The following is a 15,359-nucleotide window of genomic DNA, read 5'->3' on the forward strand; positions in this document are numbered from 1 at the left end:
GAGCTTAAGGCCGGAAGAGCCCAGTAGTGTGACATCTGATGAGAATATGCTGCAATTTGTTTCATAACTAGGGTAAATGTATATAATGGATTATATTTTGGTAGTCAACCAAGAAAAGTAATCCGTTTGTGCATTAAACAATCTACCTTACTTCTGCCTTTGTATTGGAGAAAGACTGCAGTGAGATCTGAAAGGTAATAAGGAGTACAGAATGTGTCTCATGTGCAGGTGTATGGTGTATTGATACCCATGACTGGTTTTGATCTAACCAAAATATTTCCCTCTTAGAGAAATCTAGAAGGTAGGGAGGGAATTGAGAGTGACACTGAGTTATGGAAGGGTTTGGTAATTAAAAAAAACTTGACCTGAAGCATATTACACCTCCATGAATTGACCGTTGATGTCTGAGCATGTGGGACTGTGCAGAAAGAGTAGGACCAGCCCTAGAACCTGAATAGTTTTGTGGGGCCTGGGATGGACTACCTGGGGTTGGTCCCCCGTATCCCCTAGATGGCCCCTGGAGAAGAGGGGGAATCTGCCGTCCGTACCGCGCTTCCGCCGATCTCGCCTGCCACGACTTGATGGAATTTTGGGGGGTTCACCCGTCTGGGGAAGCGGGCAGTCCGGATGCGGTCCCTCGGCTCTAAAGTCCAGGGGTCCTGAGGGCTCCTCCTCCCCTACACCCTCACCCGGTCCTCCGGGATAGCCGCCCTCTGGGTGGCTTCCTACAGGGTGCTAGCCCCTGGTAGGTAACAGTGTCAAAAGGAACAAAGTAATGTAATGTCAACCCAAACGTAGGCGCCCGCTTCTCTGGGGCGGAGGTTATCTCACTCCCACCATGGCCTCCGGGCCAGTCGGGCGAGGACCTTTGGCCCCTTAGTCTGTCCACCAGTCCCGCAGTGGGGTTCCATCCTCCCCCTGCAGGACCCTATAAGAGTCCTTACGGTACCCAGCTTGGGCTGGGTGCCGCTGCCTCCTGCGGCCCTGGGGTCGGTGTACCCCTACCGCCTGATGCTCGCGCCCTGTGGGCGCGTTGGGGCTTACCTCCACCCCCGCGGGTCCTGTTGAGTGGCCAAACGGCTTGCAGCCATTTGAGGAGGGTCTTGCTGTCGGTGCTCCTCTTACCAGGACCCTCTGGTTCCGTTGCTGCTGGCTCTGCTGCCACCGGCTCTGCTGCTGCTGGCTCCGCTGCCACTGGCTCCGCTGCCGCCGGCTCTGCTGCCGCCTGCTCTGCTGCTGCCGTCTCCGCCGCCACCGGTGCCACTGCTGTCGGCGCCGGCCCCGCTGCCATTGGGCCCGCCGCCGCCGGCCCCGCCGCCGCCGGTTCCGCCGCCTCCGGCTCCGCTGCCTCCGGCTCCGCTGCTGCCGGCGTTGGCTCCCGCTGGAGCCTCTCCCTCCTCCTGTTTGGGGTTGGGGGGCTCCTTTTATCCCTCCGGGCTGGTCCCGACCCAGATCTGTCTGGGTTCCGGGAAGGGGAAGGCTCCCGAACCCACTTCCAGGTTTGCACCCGGAAGTTAGGCTGGACTCCGCCGCTTTCCGCCTGGCCCCAGCCCCCCAGGTCCTTGACCCCTTCACAAGTTTCAATTGTTAATTTTGAAGAAGGCCTATCATGATGCTTAATAGGGGTGGAATCAAGGATGACCTTTATCTATAGTTTCATTTCCCCTCAACAACAGTGGCTATCCAGCTGTAAATTAATGTCACAAATCTTGAATCAATAACTTTAGTTAATTCCCTTTAAAAGTCCTTGGGCTTCTAAAGGAAATTCATTTGAAAGGGTGTAGGGGGGAGGGGGTACCTTAAGAGCACTATATATGTTCTATATGTTTTAGTGGACAATTTGGGAGTAAGATATATGCAACCAGTGGGCCTCGAACATGAGGTCTCGCACTGCTCGGCCTCTGGTGTATGGGCCTGCTGGCCACTTCGTCCCTGGAATTGTCTATTCCGGATTGATCTTAACGGTATTCTCCGCCCCTATCTTGCCTGCCACGACTTTGCTGGAACTTTCAGTGGAGAGGCTGACTACTTCAACTTATCCGGGGTTGGGACTCTCAGGGGCAATGGTCTTTTGCGAGGCTCCACCCTCCCCTACACCTCGCCCTAAAACCCAGCCACGCCAAGTTGCTGACGATTCCTGGGCCTGTCCCTCGCCTTGCAGTGCTGAGAGATATTTGGTGGCGACTCCGTCGGCTTGGCTTGACTCTAGACCCTGTTGGTCAGGAATCTTTCTGAGGTTCCCCCCACCCGGACCTCCAACCATAGGCTACTCAGCACAAAACTCCTAAAAGAAAAACATTACCTATAAGTCTCTCGGGTTTACAAATTAAAGTCTGGAATCCCTGTCCGGAGAGAAACCTTTTCTTGTGTAATTCTCTCTGCAGCACTCCTCTGGCTGGATGCTGTGTTTTCTTAATAATCACTCAAGACCGCTTCCCAGCACTCTGGTTCCCCTCTTCGCTTGGTCCCTCACTGAGTGGTTCCATCTGGCAGAATCCAGGACTCTGCAGCCCCTCCCGCTGCTTGTATTATGGTTCCCTGCTGAGATGGACTCTGGGGTGATCTCCTAACCCATGCCACTCCCACCTAGACTGCTGGGTCTTCCTCCGTTCCCCGCTCTTTGGGGTGTCTCTTAGCCCTGGACTCTGTCCCTGGAACCTCGTGCCCCGCTCCACTGCTGCAAACCTGGGCATCCGCCGCTTTTCCCTCGGCGCTCTCCTTCCCACAGTTGGGGAATGTGTTCCAGCCTTGTAGCTGGCTGCTGGCCTCTCCCTTGCCTCCGGGCGAGGACTCAGGCTTGTCTCCGCTCCTGGCTGGTCTCCAGTTCTTCTTCCCCTCCTCTTCTCTTGGGGCGTTCTTCATCGCCCCGCGCCAGCTCCAGTCATTATTGATTGCAGCTGGCGGCGGTTTTAAAAAGACGTGGCTAATCAGCCGCATGGGTCCTGCCGCCGCTTCTGACATTCCCGCGTTGTCGGCTGCAGGTAAGGAACTCATTGTTTTCTTTCTTCCCTTCTCACTCTCCCCCGCCTTATTTCGGGTCCCGGGGTACCCCTTCTCCCCTTCGGGGCCATATTATGCCATCCCCCTGCAACAATATAGTTTCATAGTTAGTAGGGTTGGGAGGGACCCGAGCAGATCATCAAGTCCAACCCCTGCCATGGCAGGAAAGAGTACTGGGGTCAAACAACCCCAGCAAGGTGATTGTCTAGCCTTGTGTTAAAGACCTCCAGGGTAGGAGCCAGCACCACTTCGCTTGGAAGTTGGTTCCAGATCCTGGCCGCCCTGACAGTGAAGTAGCGCCTCTCGATGTCTAGTCTGAATTTACCCTCTGCCAGCTTGTGAACGTTATTTCTAATCACTCCTGGTAGTGCTCGGGGAAACAGGGACTCCCCCAGTGCCTGCTGGTCCCTTCTGATTAGTTTGTAGCAGGCCACTAGATCTGTCCTCAGCTTTCTCTTGTGGAGGCTGAATAGGTTCAGGTCCTGTAGCCTGTCCTCGTAGGGCCTGCCCTGCTGCCTCCTGATCATGTGGGTGGCTCTTCTCTGGACCTCTCCATGTTGTCCACATCCCTCTTGAAGTGCGTCACCCAGAACTGGACACAGTACTCTAGCTGCGGCCTGACCAGTGCTGCATAGAGGGTGAGGATCACCTCCTTGGGCCTGCTTGAGATGCATCTGTGGATGCATGACAAGGTGCGTTTGGCCTTCCTGACTGCATCCCCACACTGCCTGCCCATGTTCATCTTGGCATCAATGATGACTCCAAGATCCTTTTCTGCCTCTGGACTGATGAGAAGGAAGTTCCCCAGCCTGTAGGTATGGTGCTGGTTCTGCATCCCCAGGTGCAACACCTTGCACTTGTCAGTGTTGAATCCCATCTTATTCTTATCCACCCACCCCTGTAACCTGTCTAGGTCTGATTGTAGCTTATTCCTTCCTTCTTACATGCCCACATCCCCCCACATCTTAGTGTCATCAGCAAATTTGAACAGGGTGCTTTTTATCCCCTCATCCAAGTCACTGATGAAGATGTTGAACAGTGTGGGCCCGAGGACCGAGCCCTGCGGAACCCCACTGCCTACATCCCTCCAGGTTGAAAATGACCCATTCACTACCACTCTCTCGGTGTGGCCCTTCAGCTGGTTGGCAACCCATTTGACTGTGTAGGTGTTGACACCACAGTCCCCTAGTTTTTTAATGAGAATGGAGTGAGAGACAGTGTCGAAGGCCTTCCGAAAGTCCAGAAAGACTACGTCCACTGCTACCCCTGCATCTAAGGATTTGGTGACTTGGTCATAGAGGGCCACCAGGTTGGTCTGACAGGACCTGCCTCTAATGAACCCATGTTGGTTGCCCCTAAGCATAATCTCCCCTGCTGGCCCCTCGTGGACATGTGCCATAATAATTCTCTCAAAAAGCTTACCCAGGATTGAGGTAAGACTAACTGGCCTATAATTTCCCGGGTCCTCCTTCCTCCCTTTTTTGAAGATGGGAACCACATTGTCTCCCTTCCAGTCCTCTGGCACCACACCAGAGCACAACAAGTGCTCGTAAAGCCATGCCAGGGGTCCCGCAATGACCTCAGCTAATTTCCTTAGCTCTCTGCGGTAGAGATCATCAGGACCTGCTGATTTAAATACTTCCAGTCCCTCCAGAAGTTTCCTGACTAGATCCTCACTGACCCTTGACCTGTGCCTCCCCCGGGCCCTGAGGGGGACCTAGTGGGGGGCCTAATCTGGTCCCTGCTCAGGAAAATGGAGGCAAAGAAGTTGTTCAATAGGTTAGCTTTGTCGTCTGGTGTGACGACCAAATTTCCCAGCATGTCTTGCAGTGGCCCCACATTACCCAGTACCTTCTTTTTGCCCCCTATCTGTTTAAAAAAGGACTTCTTGTTTTCCTTGATCTGGGTAGCTAGTCCCTGTTCCATCTCTGCCTTGGCCTTCCTGACTGCCCCCTTGCATCCCCAAGCAACCGCAGTATAGTCCTCCCTGGTGATGGTCCCTCCCTTCCATTGGGTGTACATCTCTCTTTTAGCTAGAAGACATTCCTGGATGCTTTTGGTGAGCCATGGGGCCTTTTGCACCCTCCTGCGCCATATAATGTGTCATATAGTGCCTCCATTTCTGATGAAGGTATTTGAGGTGATTAAATGAAGAGCACAATACATTTTTCTTTCGAAAGGAATGACCAGTAAGAAACCCATAGAGTTGGATCCAATTTTCAAGTAGCTCCCATTAAGGAATACATAATGGGAACACTGCAAAACACAAAAGATAAAACAGGTAAGTATAAGAGAGAGAGAGAGGAGGCTTTAAGTCATAGTTCCAAGGTACTCAGAAAAAGGCTAATCAAAGCTGCTTTCCTTAATGCTTTGTACTTATACTGATCTGGAAAATGTAGTCCAGATAACTGACTCCTAATGATACATGTGCCTGCTTATGTATATTTTGCATACATCTGGCCACATTGGTGTTGAAATGTAGGTCTATTGCTGCATGAAATGGAAGAAGCAGATACTTTCATTTTCTTACCATTCTGTCTCTTCCAGATATACAGGGAAGCCTGAAGTATCTATATCATGGGAATAGAATCCTATCAGGGGTTCAATAGAGAAGTCAGGGAAGACAATTATGTTTGGAACTATGTTAGCTGTGCTATAACTGTAACACAGGTCTACCCTTATTTTTTTTTAACATGCAGCATTACAATCATAGCTCATCATCAGTGCTGTTCTTTGCATTCTTTTTAGGATAATGCCAAGACAATAATTACAGCAATTAATGTTGATTTCTTTACAGTCTTAAAAGAATAAACAGGAAAAGCTTTCCAAGTAATACTAGCCACACTAAGGTTGCATATTAGTATCATGTCACTTTCCACTAAAATTCAGCCATCTCTAGACTAAGTAGTAAAATCTGTTTCCCTGTTAATCCCCTCTTTGCAATAATAGAGTCTGCAGTACTACAGTGGGAACTGCAGGGTGCATTTAAAAGGTCGACAGAACTGGAATTCTGCCAATGTCATCAAAACACAAGACTGAAACTAGATAGTTTTTCTTGTATTGCTTGTTAAATTTAATCTATTTAAATTTAATCTCTCTACCCTTCTGATACCACATGCCCTTTTATTGTGGACATTACTAAATCTGCAAACTTCCTGACCAACCCTTGGCCACTTATTTCTTGTGGTTCATTCTTTTAGTCTTTCCTGGTTTCACTGAGTGCCCTAAAACACACTTAGGAGTGTTCCTTTGCTCAATTTAGGTTTTATAATCCAGGTGTTTGGAGTAACTTTTGTGAGTGGAGCAGCTGGGAAGAGCTGATAGAGTAGGAGGGAAAATATTCAATTTAGTATATTCGAAAGGGTGAGGATCAGTTGTTCACAATTTGGATATATCCATATACATTTTTGCTTGTTTCATTTGAGGTATGAATCCTAAAGGCATATAAGCATCCCCATCGCATGTAGTTTTCTACTATACAGTGCTAGCCATAGATATGATTGCTATAGAGGAAGAGTTTGTATATGTGAGAATTAGGGATGTTGGGCATACACAAAACACTATACTTGTAGAGCTTCCCTTGTTTTTTTAAAACATCTTATGTACGCTGAGAATTGCACAGTGAGTGTTCACTGTTTATCAGCTCATTTTCTTCTGGTGCCTCTGGCCCCATTTTGATGATTTTTTAAGACGCAAATAACTTCAGGCAGGGAAATTATTCCACTGCAAAACAAAACTTTAACATCCAGTAAGCAAATGTTAAAAAAAAAATCAAGCTACTGCCTCCAGTAGCAATTATCAATCCTGCCATGACCACCCTAGTTTAGAGCATGGATGAGGAGGGCCCTTAAAGCTAAACCAAAATTGTGTTTACTGTTCATCTAGGTGGTGGAATGGCTACTGATAGATACTGAAGGTAAGTGATAGGATAAGTGAACAACATATTGTCTACAACGAAGTTAACACCCACAAAAGTGATTTAGTGGAAAAATATGACAAAATAAGCAGACTATTTGCAGTTAAAATAGGCAACATTAATAATCCCTATTGATGTCCAAGCTCTCATAGGTTTTTCAAGTACTCTCCTTCTTGAGTACACAAAGTTCTTTGCATAAATGTAATATCTTTTATCAGACCAACTAAATAGTTGGAAAAATTGTTCTTTGCAAGCTTTTGGACAGAAACATCCTTCTTGAGAGTTTGCTGGAATTGATTTAGGCTTAGCATTACAATTTTCTACTTCTACAGCTGTGCCAGCTAGAAATGTGAAAAGATCACACTCTCTCTACAGTAACTGTCCTGGCAATTCCTCCAATTTGGTTGCAGCTCTGCAAGCAGAAGAAGCCTTCTTCTGGCAAAGTTTGTGGCTTTCAGGGAGCTGTTGTAACTCTGATTCATCCTCTGAGATATGCTGTATCTACACGGAGGAGCTCTAACACCCTAGCAGTTGTGCCAGCAGGCTTGTAGTGTAGACAGCCCTAACTGTGCTAGGAGAGATCACAATTCTATCATCTTAATTGGGGCTGGCTAATGTCAGTAGTCAAATGCTAATTTACTGTATGTAAAACAGGTGTAAAAAATTCCTTTTTTTTTTGCCCTTTTACTATACACATTTCCAAATAAGAAGTGTTTGAATGCTTTAGTTAAGGATGTCTCATTTGAGGGCACCTCAGTAAAGAGTAGCAGTCTCCAAATTGTGGAAATTCAATTTTACATGTTAGTGCAACCCAATAGTTGGTACAGTCATATGTCACCCTCCCTCTCACCTCCCTCCCATATACCAAAACACAGATAGCGGGAGTGTTTTATAGCACTAGATAGAGCTAGGTTCTTTAGCTCTAACTGCAGAAATTCAATTTTTGTGTTCCCCTGTGAAAGTGCCAAGCAACCTTTTCCAATTAATTTCATGTCTCTTTAGTTGTTTAAGATGTTTTCTATTGTAAAAGGCAAAGCAAAACAACAACAAAGATGCAACAGGGGAGTGATCTTTAATCTAAATTTAATTTTTATAACCAAGTGTGGTGCAAGGAAATGTCTTCTGGGATTCAAACAGCTGGTGAAAGCTGAGAAAACAGGTGGAGAAAGAGGCAGCTAAGGAAATCTTTGAAAGAGAGAAACGCCATGCTGCTCAAAAGTGTATGAACAGGATATTCATAAACCAAGGCCCAGTACAGTGGACATGTCCTTTTCGGCAGGCACACCACAGATTATCTTTGTACCCTGCCCAAGTGCCACTGTGATTACCCTAGCTATCTCTGCCTGATCTGATGCTCTGCTTTCTCCTCCCTGCCCTATTTGTCACTGAGCTGCCTGTCTCCTCTTTGATCTGTCATGTGCTACACAAAGGCTGCCCAGGCCAACTGGAGCACACATGCCACAGGTTAGCCACCCTGGCCAAGTATATTTTGTACTCCTTCTCTTAGGAACTGCTTCCCATGGTGGAAGGACACTCTGCATATGCTGATTGCTTTGTATTTTATATAACTTGAAAGAAATTCAGATATAAGAAAACATACATTAATAGCAATGCATTCTTGTCAGGTGAGTTGTGCCTGTTGTACCTCAATCTATCAAAGAACTTAAGGGTGTATTTGTTTGTGTAAATAGTCCAATTGAATTTTTCTACACGCATGCTGAAAATTAAACATTGGAACGTGTTCTGTGCCAGAACAGAATGCGTGGTGTATGTCTGGTGTATCTGAATGCATGAGGTTAAAGATTAAGTTTTTCATGAAGCAGCCAACGTGTACACAAAGTGTTTCCTATGTAATAAGCTACTGACTATAAACAGACATCATCTTTGGAGCAGAATCAGCTGCATCATGATGCTTTCTGGCACTGATGATCTGGTTCATTGGCATCTACAGGTGTTGTTGGGAGTGTTGTCATGTAAGCACAGTACAGTGGCTCCTATGTAGGTTCCCCAACTTGCAGATGTGCATCCTGAGTCAGGGTGCAGCAGCCTGATTTGCATGCTATGGGAATTCCCATGATACAAAATAAGCAAACAGTCATCCTCCCATGTAAATCATCACAAACTGTGGCTACCTTGGGCGTGTCCAGGATGCTACCTAATTAGCTCTCCAATAAACATCTCAATATCTACATGTATGGCCCCATTAAGCTGCAGTAAACTAATAAACTCCACAGCAGGGTAGTGATTGTAAACACAAGTACTACCCTTCTGCAGAGCATTTTTGTGCACAGCATGTAGATGATGATCCAGCTGGTTGAGGCACAAGCCCAAACTGCCTGGGGATGCTGACCCAGCTGCCTACTGACTAACTTCATACTGAAGCACCCTTGTGCCCCAGCCAGCCCCTTCACAGCATGTTGATCCAAGCAGTAGCAGCCCCAGGGTGGCAGGCTTACCCCTGGGGCCCTCTGCCATCTGGGATACTCTGACATTGCTTAATGTATGTCAGTCCCAGGCTTATGTTCAAGCAGTGCACTCAGGAGCAATAAACTGTGGCATGATAAGCACTAGAGTTTATGGCCTTGTATTAATTCCATGTGCAGATGTGCCCCTTTGGGAGCAGCAACATTTTTGGGTTCTTGGAGCACTTCAAGGGGCTAGGACATCTGCTTGCTCACAGTTTTCACTGCCATAAATTCTTTTTTATGGTGACACAAGTATTAACTAATACTTTACCCATTCTTATATGGTTGGTTATTGATATAAGACTGTTTCACTTGTGGCATGTTTTCTACAGCAGTGGCTATGTTTATAACATGTGATAACATTGGATGCAGACAGAAGTGAAAATTTTCACCTGATTTGCCCACAGAAAGTTTTCTATAGCCATGACCTAACACAAGTGCATGGCTGAAGACAGCTTCAAAAATGGCCATGTAGGTGAAAATATGAACCCTCATTGCCTAAAGCGTTAGATGAAGACATTTCAAAACACAGTGGCTTCTGTATCTTCTGTCCAAGCTGCCTCCCAGTCTTGCATTGCTTTCATAATGGGAGGGAGTTTGGTCTGGAGTTTCAGGTGGGGGTATTGGAGCCCCCTGAGTTGGGGGGCTGAGGGGAGCTCCAACTCACCCATCCCATCCTCCAGTGCTAGATGAGGAACTCCTAGAATATGCTCCGTCTGTTCCCTTTCCTCCCTTCCATTCTGAAACAGGGACAGGCTGGGAGAGAGGACGGGCTGTTGCTGGGGGAAACCAGCTGCAGGTTTCCAGCCAGCAGCTAGATTCCCCTCCCCCCTGGAACCAAAAGTGAACTTCTGTTTGGTCCAGGGATCATTGTAACTCAGAATGTTTCCTGTAAAACTTTCTCATTTACGGGGAAGCGCTGCATTTCTGCCTGCACCCATTGTGTAATGAGCTGAAGAATAAGGCATAGTGATGATTAGTTTATTATTCAAACATTTTCAGACTTGCTTTATCTTCTATACATAATCACTAATGGCATTACCAGACAATTATCCATCTCTTTGAAGATACATTGTGTATTTATTAGGAATAAATATGTATATTTCTGTATTTAAGAAACCAAATTATTTTCTTCCCTGCCTTACCCAACATCCAGTGCGCCGCTCAAAAGCTGCAGATGAAGAAAGGAGTCATAAAGCACGCAGAGCTCGGGATGAATATCGACGCCAATCCCTGCGAGCCATCCAGAAAGGAAAAGTGGCTGGTTTAAGTAGCCTGTTCAGGGGTACTAGCCTGAATAATGATCAGGAGACAAAGCTGAACAACAACAGCCCAAGCCCGCTAATGACACTTACTGCACCATTCAGGTTATATATACTAGAGATGACTCAGAAAAATGATCTTCCATTGATTTGTTTCTTCCCTCCACACTTTGAATGAGCAATTTTTTCCCCCACAGATTCTTTATTCTTTTGCTCTTTGACCATGGGTACGAGGCAAATATTTAAACAAATGTAAACAAATGGAATATTTAACTTTTACCGTCCACACGCAAAGAGATGCATCTTTAAAAAGTGAATGGCTTTATTAGCATGCAAGTTTGGGTTACAGAGAAAGTCAAATGGACAAATTCTTTTCCAAACTTTAACTCTGAAGCCTAGAAATAGCTGCTACTTAGGTACTGTTTGACACATTTTAGAGAGAGCTGTCAAACTCCTAAGTCTCAGTGGCTTTGAATTTTCTTCAGGTGAAATCAAGTGTCTTCTGAGTTTCTTATCTGTTGATCTTTTCATCTCTTTCTTTAGCAAACCAAGTGCATTGGAAAACAATCCAACAGAGCAGATGGGGTGCTGCAAAGTTTATCAGTCTCTCCTCCTGGGTTTACATGTTGCCATCTGATATTATTAATTAGGCTTGGTAAGATAATCAAGATAATGTGAACACAGGCAACATGGTATGGTTTAGAAGGGAAAAAGGTAACAAAACCAATAAAAACCCAGATTCACAAAAAGAAAGAGTGAAACTCTTTGTAACAACTCTTATTTTCTTTTTTACTTCTAAGAGATTGTTCTTATGATGTATGGCAGCCCAGCAAAAAGATTTCAGTCCCTTCCTGCTCAGGGCCAGTGTTCTTCTTTGATGAGTGAGCTCTTTCCTAAGTTGTGCTGAGAGATAGAAACATGCTGATAATGGTTTTTGAAATTCCCAGTTTGATGAGGAATCAAAATTGCACTGTCTCAAAGGTGGCTGGATGTCTAATCTCACAACCAAGTCACTTGTCAAAGTGATCTCATTATTTTTACTTTTCCAAGCCACTTAAATCAAAACTCTTTTCTGAAATAAAGTAGTAAAATAACTAATAAAGGTAGTAAATTTTGAAAACCAATGGCTATAATTCAGCCTACACTGCTGAGCTCTTTAAGTGGGGCTATTTGCTACAGAATTCAATGGCATTAGGTAAGAAATTTTCTTACAAAAAGTTTTCGTAGAAAAAGTTTTTGATTGCTCTCCAGGCTTTGTCCAAAACTGTATCCATCTCTGATATGTTTTCATTTGAAAATAGGTCAAGGCTTCTTTTTATCCTTGTGCATGTCTTTGATGGCATATATGCACAACATAATCAGGAAGAGTGAAATATCCTTATTAAACCCTTACTCAAACTATACAGACCTTGATTGCATGCATAGGAATAAGCAAATACTTTGCAACTGCCTACTGCTCCATGTCTGGAACAGGTGTGCAATAGAGGGACTGGAAAGAACTGGAGCTTTCTTTCACTGAGCAGACCAGTGTCACTGAGCTGGCATGGGCTGTGTAATAATTTGCTACAGGGTTAAAGGAGTAAGGAAGAATGGGGTTAGCATTCTTTCTCCAGGAAGGAACATCTGAGTTAGAGCTTCCAGTGCATCTTGTATACTGCCTTTTTATTTCAGAGCTGTGCTTAAAGTCACCTTAGCATAAATGTTCCTTCTTTTTTCTATTTAATTCAGCTTTATATTCTTTGGAAAGCTTCTATGTTCCACCTTCCTTCTTTTAATTATTTTGTTATTTATTAATTCCTGTTGGTTTTTGCTCCTTTGTTTATTTATATAAGCATTTGGTTCCTTTTGCCCTTTATTTTCTTTTGTCTTTATCTTTACTGCTGTATTTGTTCTCTTTTTGCCTCTATGATGCTCACATTGTCTACTGTAGATCTGTAGAAATTGGTTGGGAGTAATTCCAAAATTTGGCCCTATGCAGAAAACTACTATAAACCAGGCCTTTTAATTCATACACAGTCAGCTCCCAGAAGGCTGGTGGATCCTACTTATCTTCCAGTATTAAAAAATCCAAGAGAATGAACTCTGGATTTTAGGGCCAAGGCCATACACAGTATCATCTTCAGAGGAAAAATATCTGAGGGACCTCACAGCACGTCAATATCTTATTGTAGTTTGCTTTCTTCCGTATGCGTAGAATGCTGATACCTCTCTGGTCATGTATAGATGTTCTGTTTCTACTGGGAGAATTGCCTCTCTCTTGGTAGAAACTACAAGCATACAGGCTGTTCCAACTTTTTCTCCTGGAGCAAAAATGGTGGTTCCAGGAGAAAAATATTTCAACTCCAGTTAGAAATTGCTCCCAGGAGAGTTTCTCCTGGGAGAATAAATGATTGCACATTTCTATGATTTAACTCCTCCTGGACACCAGGAGAGTGGACCCTTGGGGAAAAGCTCCCTGGATTTCTGGAAAAAGGGGCCACAGAAGGGGAGGACCAGCTGCAAGCTACTCCCTGCTGGCTGATCACTTACCTGAGTCCCTAGAGAAAGAAGTGGGCAGGGGTCTTTGCCCTGCTGCTCAATCAGCTTGGCTTCTGGACACTGGGAGTTTAGTGGGGTCCTCCATGTGAAAAGTGGCAGGGGGACTTTGCCTTGCTGCCCCAGTCTCCCTGGGAACAGTTTTTTTGCCATTCCAGAAGCCTAAAAAGCCTATGTTAAGTGTTTTCCCTAGGAACAGGGAGACTGGAGCAGCTCACACTTTACTCAGACTAGGATCACCCCAGTCTTGGGAAAGCTCAAGAAGCAGGATGAGAGGATGGTTGCAGGCTGCATGCTTATACTGCTTCCTCTCCCAGAATCATTTCTAGTAGTCAAAGTTTTCCATTACTAGCAATGAACATTTGTAGGTGGCCTGTCTCTCTCCCTATCTTTCCCTGTATCTCTCTGTATTATCAAAGCATCTGAGTGGGACTCAGAAAAAATGCAGGCCAGATCACTCTGATTTGGCTATTTCACTTGTCACTTCAAGTGAGACTGTTTGGGTCCAACTTTGGAGACTCCTATTAATTACACTACAGCTTAATTTTTCATTGGATGAAACTGAAAGAAAAATTTTAAATGACTTGAGTAGAAACAGGAACCCACCTTAAAGAAGGATATCATTGGGTTCCCTTACCTTTTTATGTCTGCTCTCTAGTCATGAAAGAAACCTCTACTGTGATCTGTAGAACTTGCTTCTTTTATGGACTTGCTTCTCTGGTATGTTAGTGTATTACTCATCAATGTCTTTCAAACTAAAACTCTAATACTACCCAGGTTGTCTTCAAACTTGATTTATTAAACAATTCCATACCAAGTGAAACATGAGAGCTAGAAAAATGAAGGAGGCTACCCCAAATGAAGATTTTAAGAAAGGATATTTGTACCAAGTAAAACAAAGATGTGATTGTAGTGTGGATAGGTATATTAGCTTCAGTTCAGCTGACACAGGTAACAATATGCCCTGAGCTAGCAAACCTGAATTTGTGTTTAGGTTTTTTGGTTGGTTGACACAGTCCACACTAAAGTTCTTGCCACTGCATCCTTTATAATATTGTTACACACGTGATTACAGGTTGCATGGATCTATGTACCTGTGTACTACAATCACACCTTAACCTTATTGTGTAAACTTATCCAAAATATATGAGAGTGAGGGGAGGATGGCTGGCACAGAGCTGGACAAAAATAGGAGCCACTCCATAGAAATGTTTACTCTACACTTTCTTTTCTGGTTTAGGCAGAACAGATTAATGGTTGAATCTGCTTTAGTATTTCTTCTCAGTGGAGTGGAACACCATAAAAAGTAAAAAACATTTTTCCCCCTGCAAATTAATGGCTATAAAAAATCAAAGAAATCAGGAGGAAATAGTAGGGTCAACTAAAAGAAAATTTTTTTTAAAAAAAGAAAAGAATTACTTCTTGACAAAATAGACATTTTGTGTTTTTTTTTCTCTCCCCTCCCTTTTTTAAAATAAAAATGTTTTTCATTTTCATTGAGAAATAGAAAACCAAAATATTTTGGTTTTGGTGATCTATCTATCACCAAAAGCATATATATCTTTCCAAAACCAGAACATTTTGGTTTTCTATTTCTCAATGAAAATGAAAAACATTTTCAGTTAAAAAGAGGAGGGGAGAGGGAAAAAAATAACTTAAAAAAATATATATATATGAAAAAAGCTTTTTTTCCAAGGAAAAAGGTAATTCTCTTGAGCTGTTCCTGTTCCCTGTGCAATAATTATGGTGCAATTTATGTTTACATGACATATTCTTTACAGGCATACAGCCTATGCATGACTTTAATATATTATTTGTGTTTTAATTTAGTAAAGTTTGGGAACGTCCTTCTAGACCCTTTTCCCGAGAAATCATCATTCGTTGGTTCAAGGAAGAACAGCTTCCACGACGTGCTGGGTTTGAAAGAAACACCAACAACATTGCACCCTGGTTTCATGGTAAAACACTGATCTTCATTCAGTATATATATATTTGAGTCTGAAGTTAGTTCTCAAGTTTTTGAAGTGGTGGGCTGCAAAAACATTTTGGTTTGGAATGCTTTTGATGGAAGGCAACAGTACAGGCAGTCCTTAGACTTATGACACAATTGGTTCCTGAAAACCGCGTCTTAAGTCAAAACATACTCGGAACCAATTTTCTCTTAAGAAACAATGTTATAAA

General features: G+C 44.3%; 1 protein-coding gene across 1 annotated transcript in view; it reads left to right on the top strand.

Annotated features, from left to right (window-relative positions):
* Positions 1–15,359, top strand: part of SH2D4B (SH2 domain containing 4B) — a 121,708-nt gene that overhangs the window by 52,310 nt on the left and 54,039 nt on the right. Inside the window, exons 5-6 of the mRNA XM_090058318.1 lie at positions 10,538–10,748; positions 15,009–15,136. Of these exons, the coding sequence (XP_089914444.1) occupies positions 10,538–10,748; positions 15,009–15,136 (339 nt within the window). The remainder of the gene's footprint in view (positions 1–10,537; positions 10,749–15,008; positions 15,137–15,359) is intronic.

The sequence above is a fragment of the Crocodylus siamensis genome, chromosome 7 (genome assembly GCF_052110815.1).
Source record: "Crocodylus siamensis isolate JL-2025a chromosome 7, ASM5211081v1, whole genome shotgun sequence".
Lineage (NCBI taxonomy): Eukaryota > Metazoa > Chordata > Crocodylia > Crocodylidae > Crocodylus > Crocodylus siamensis.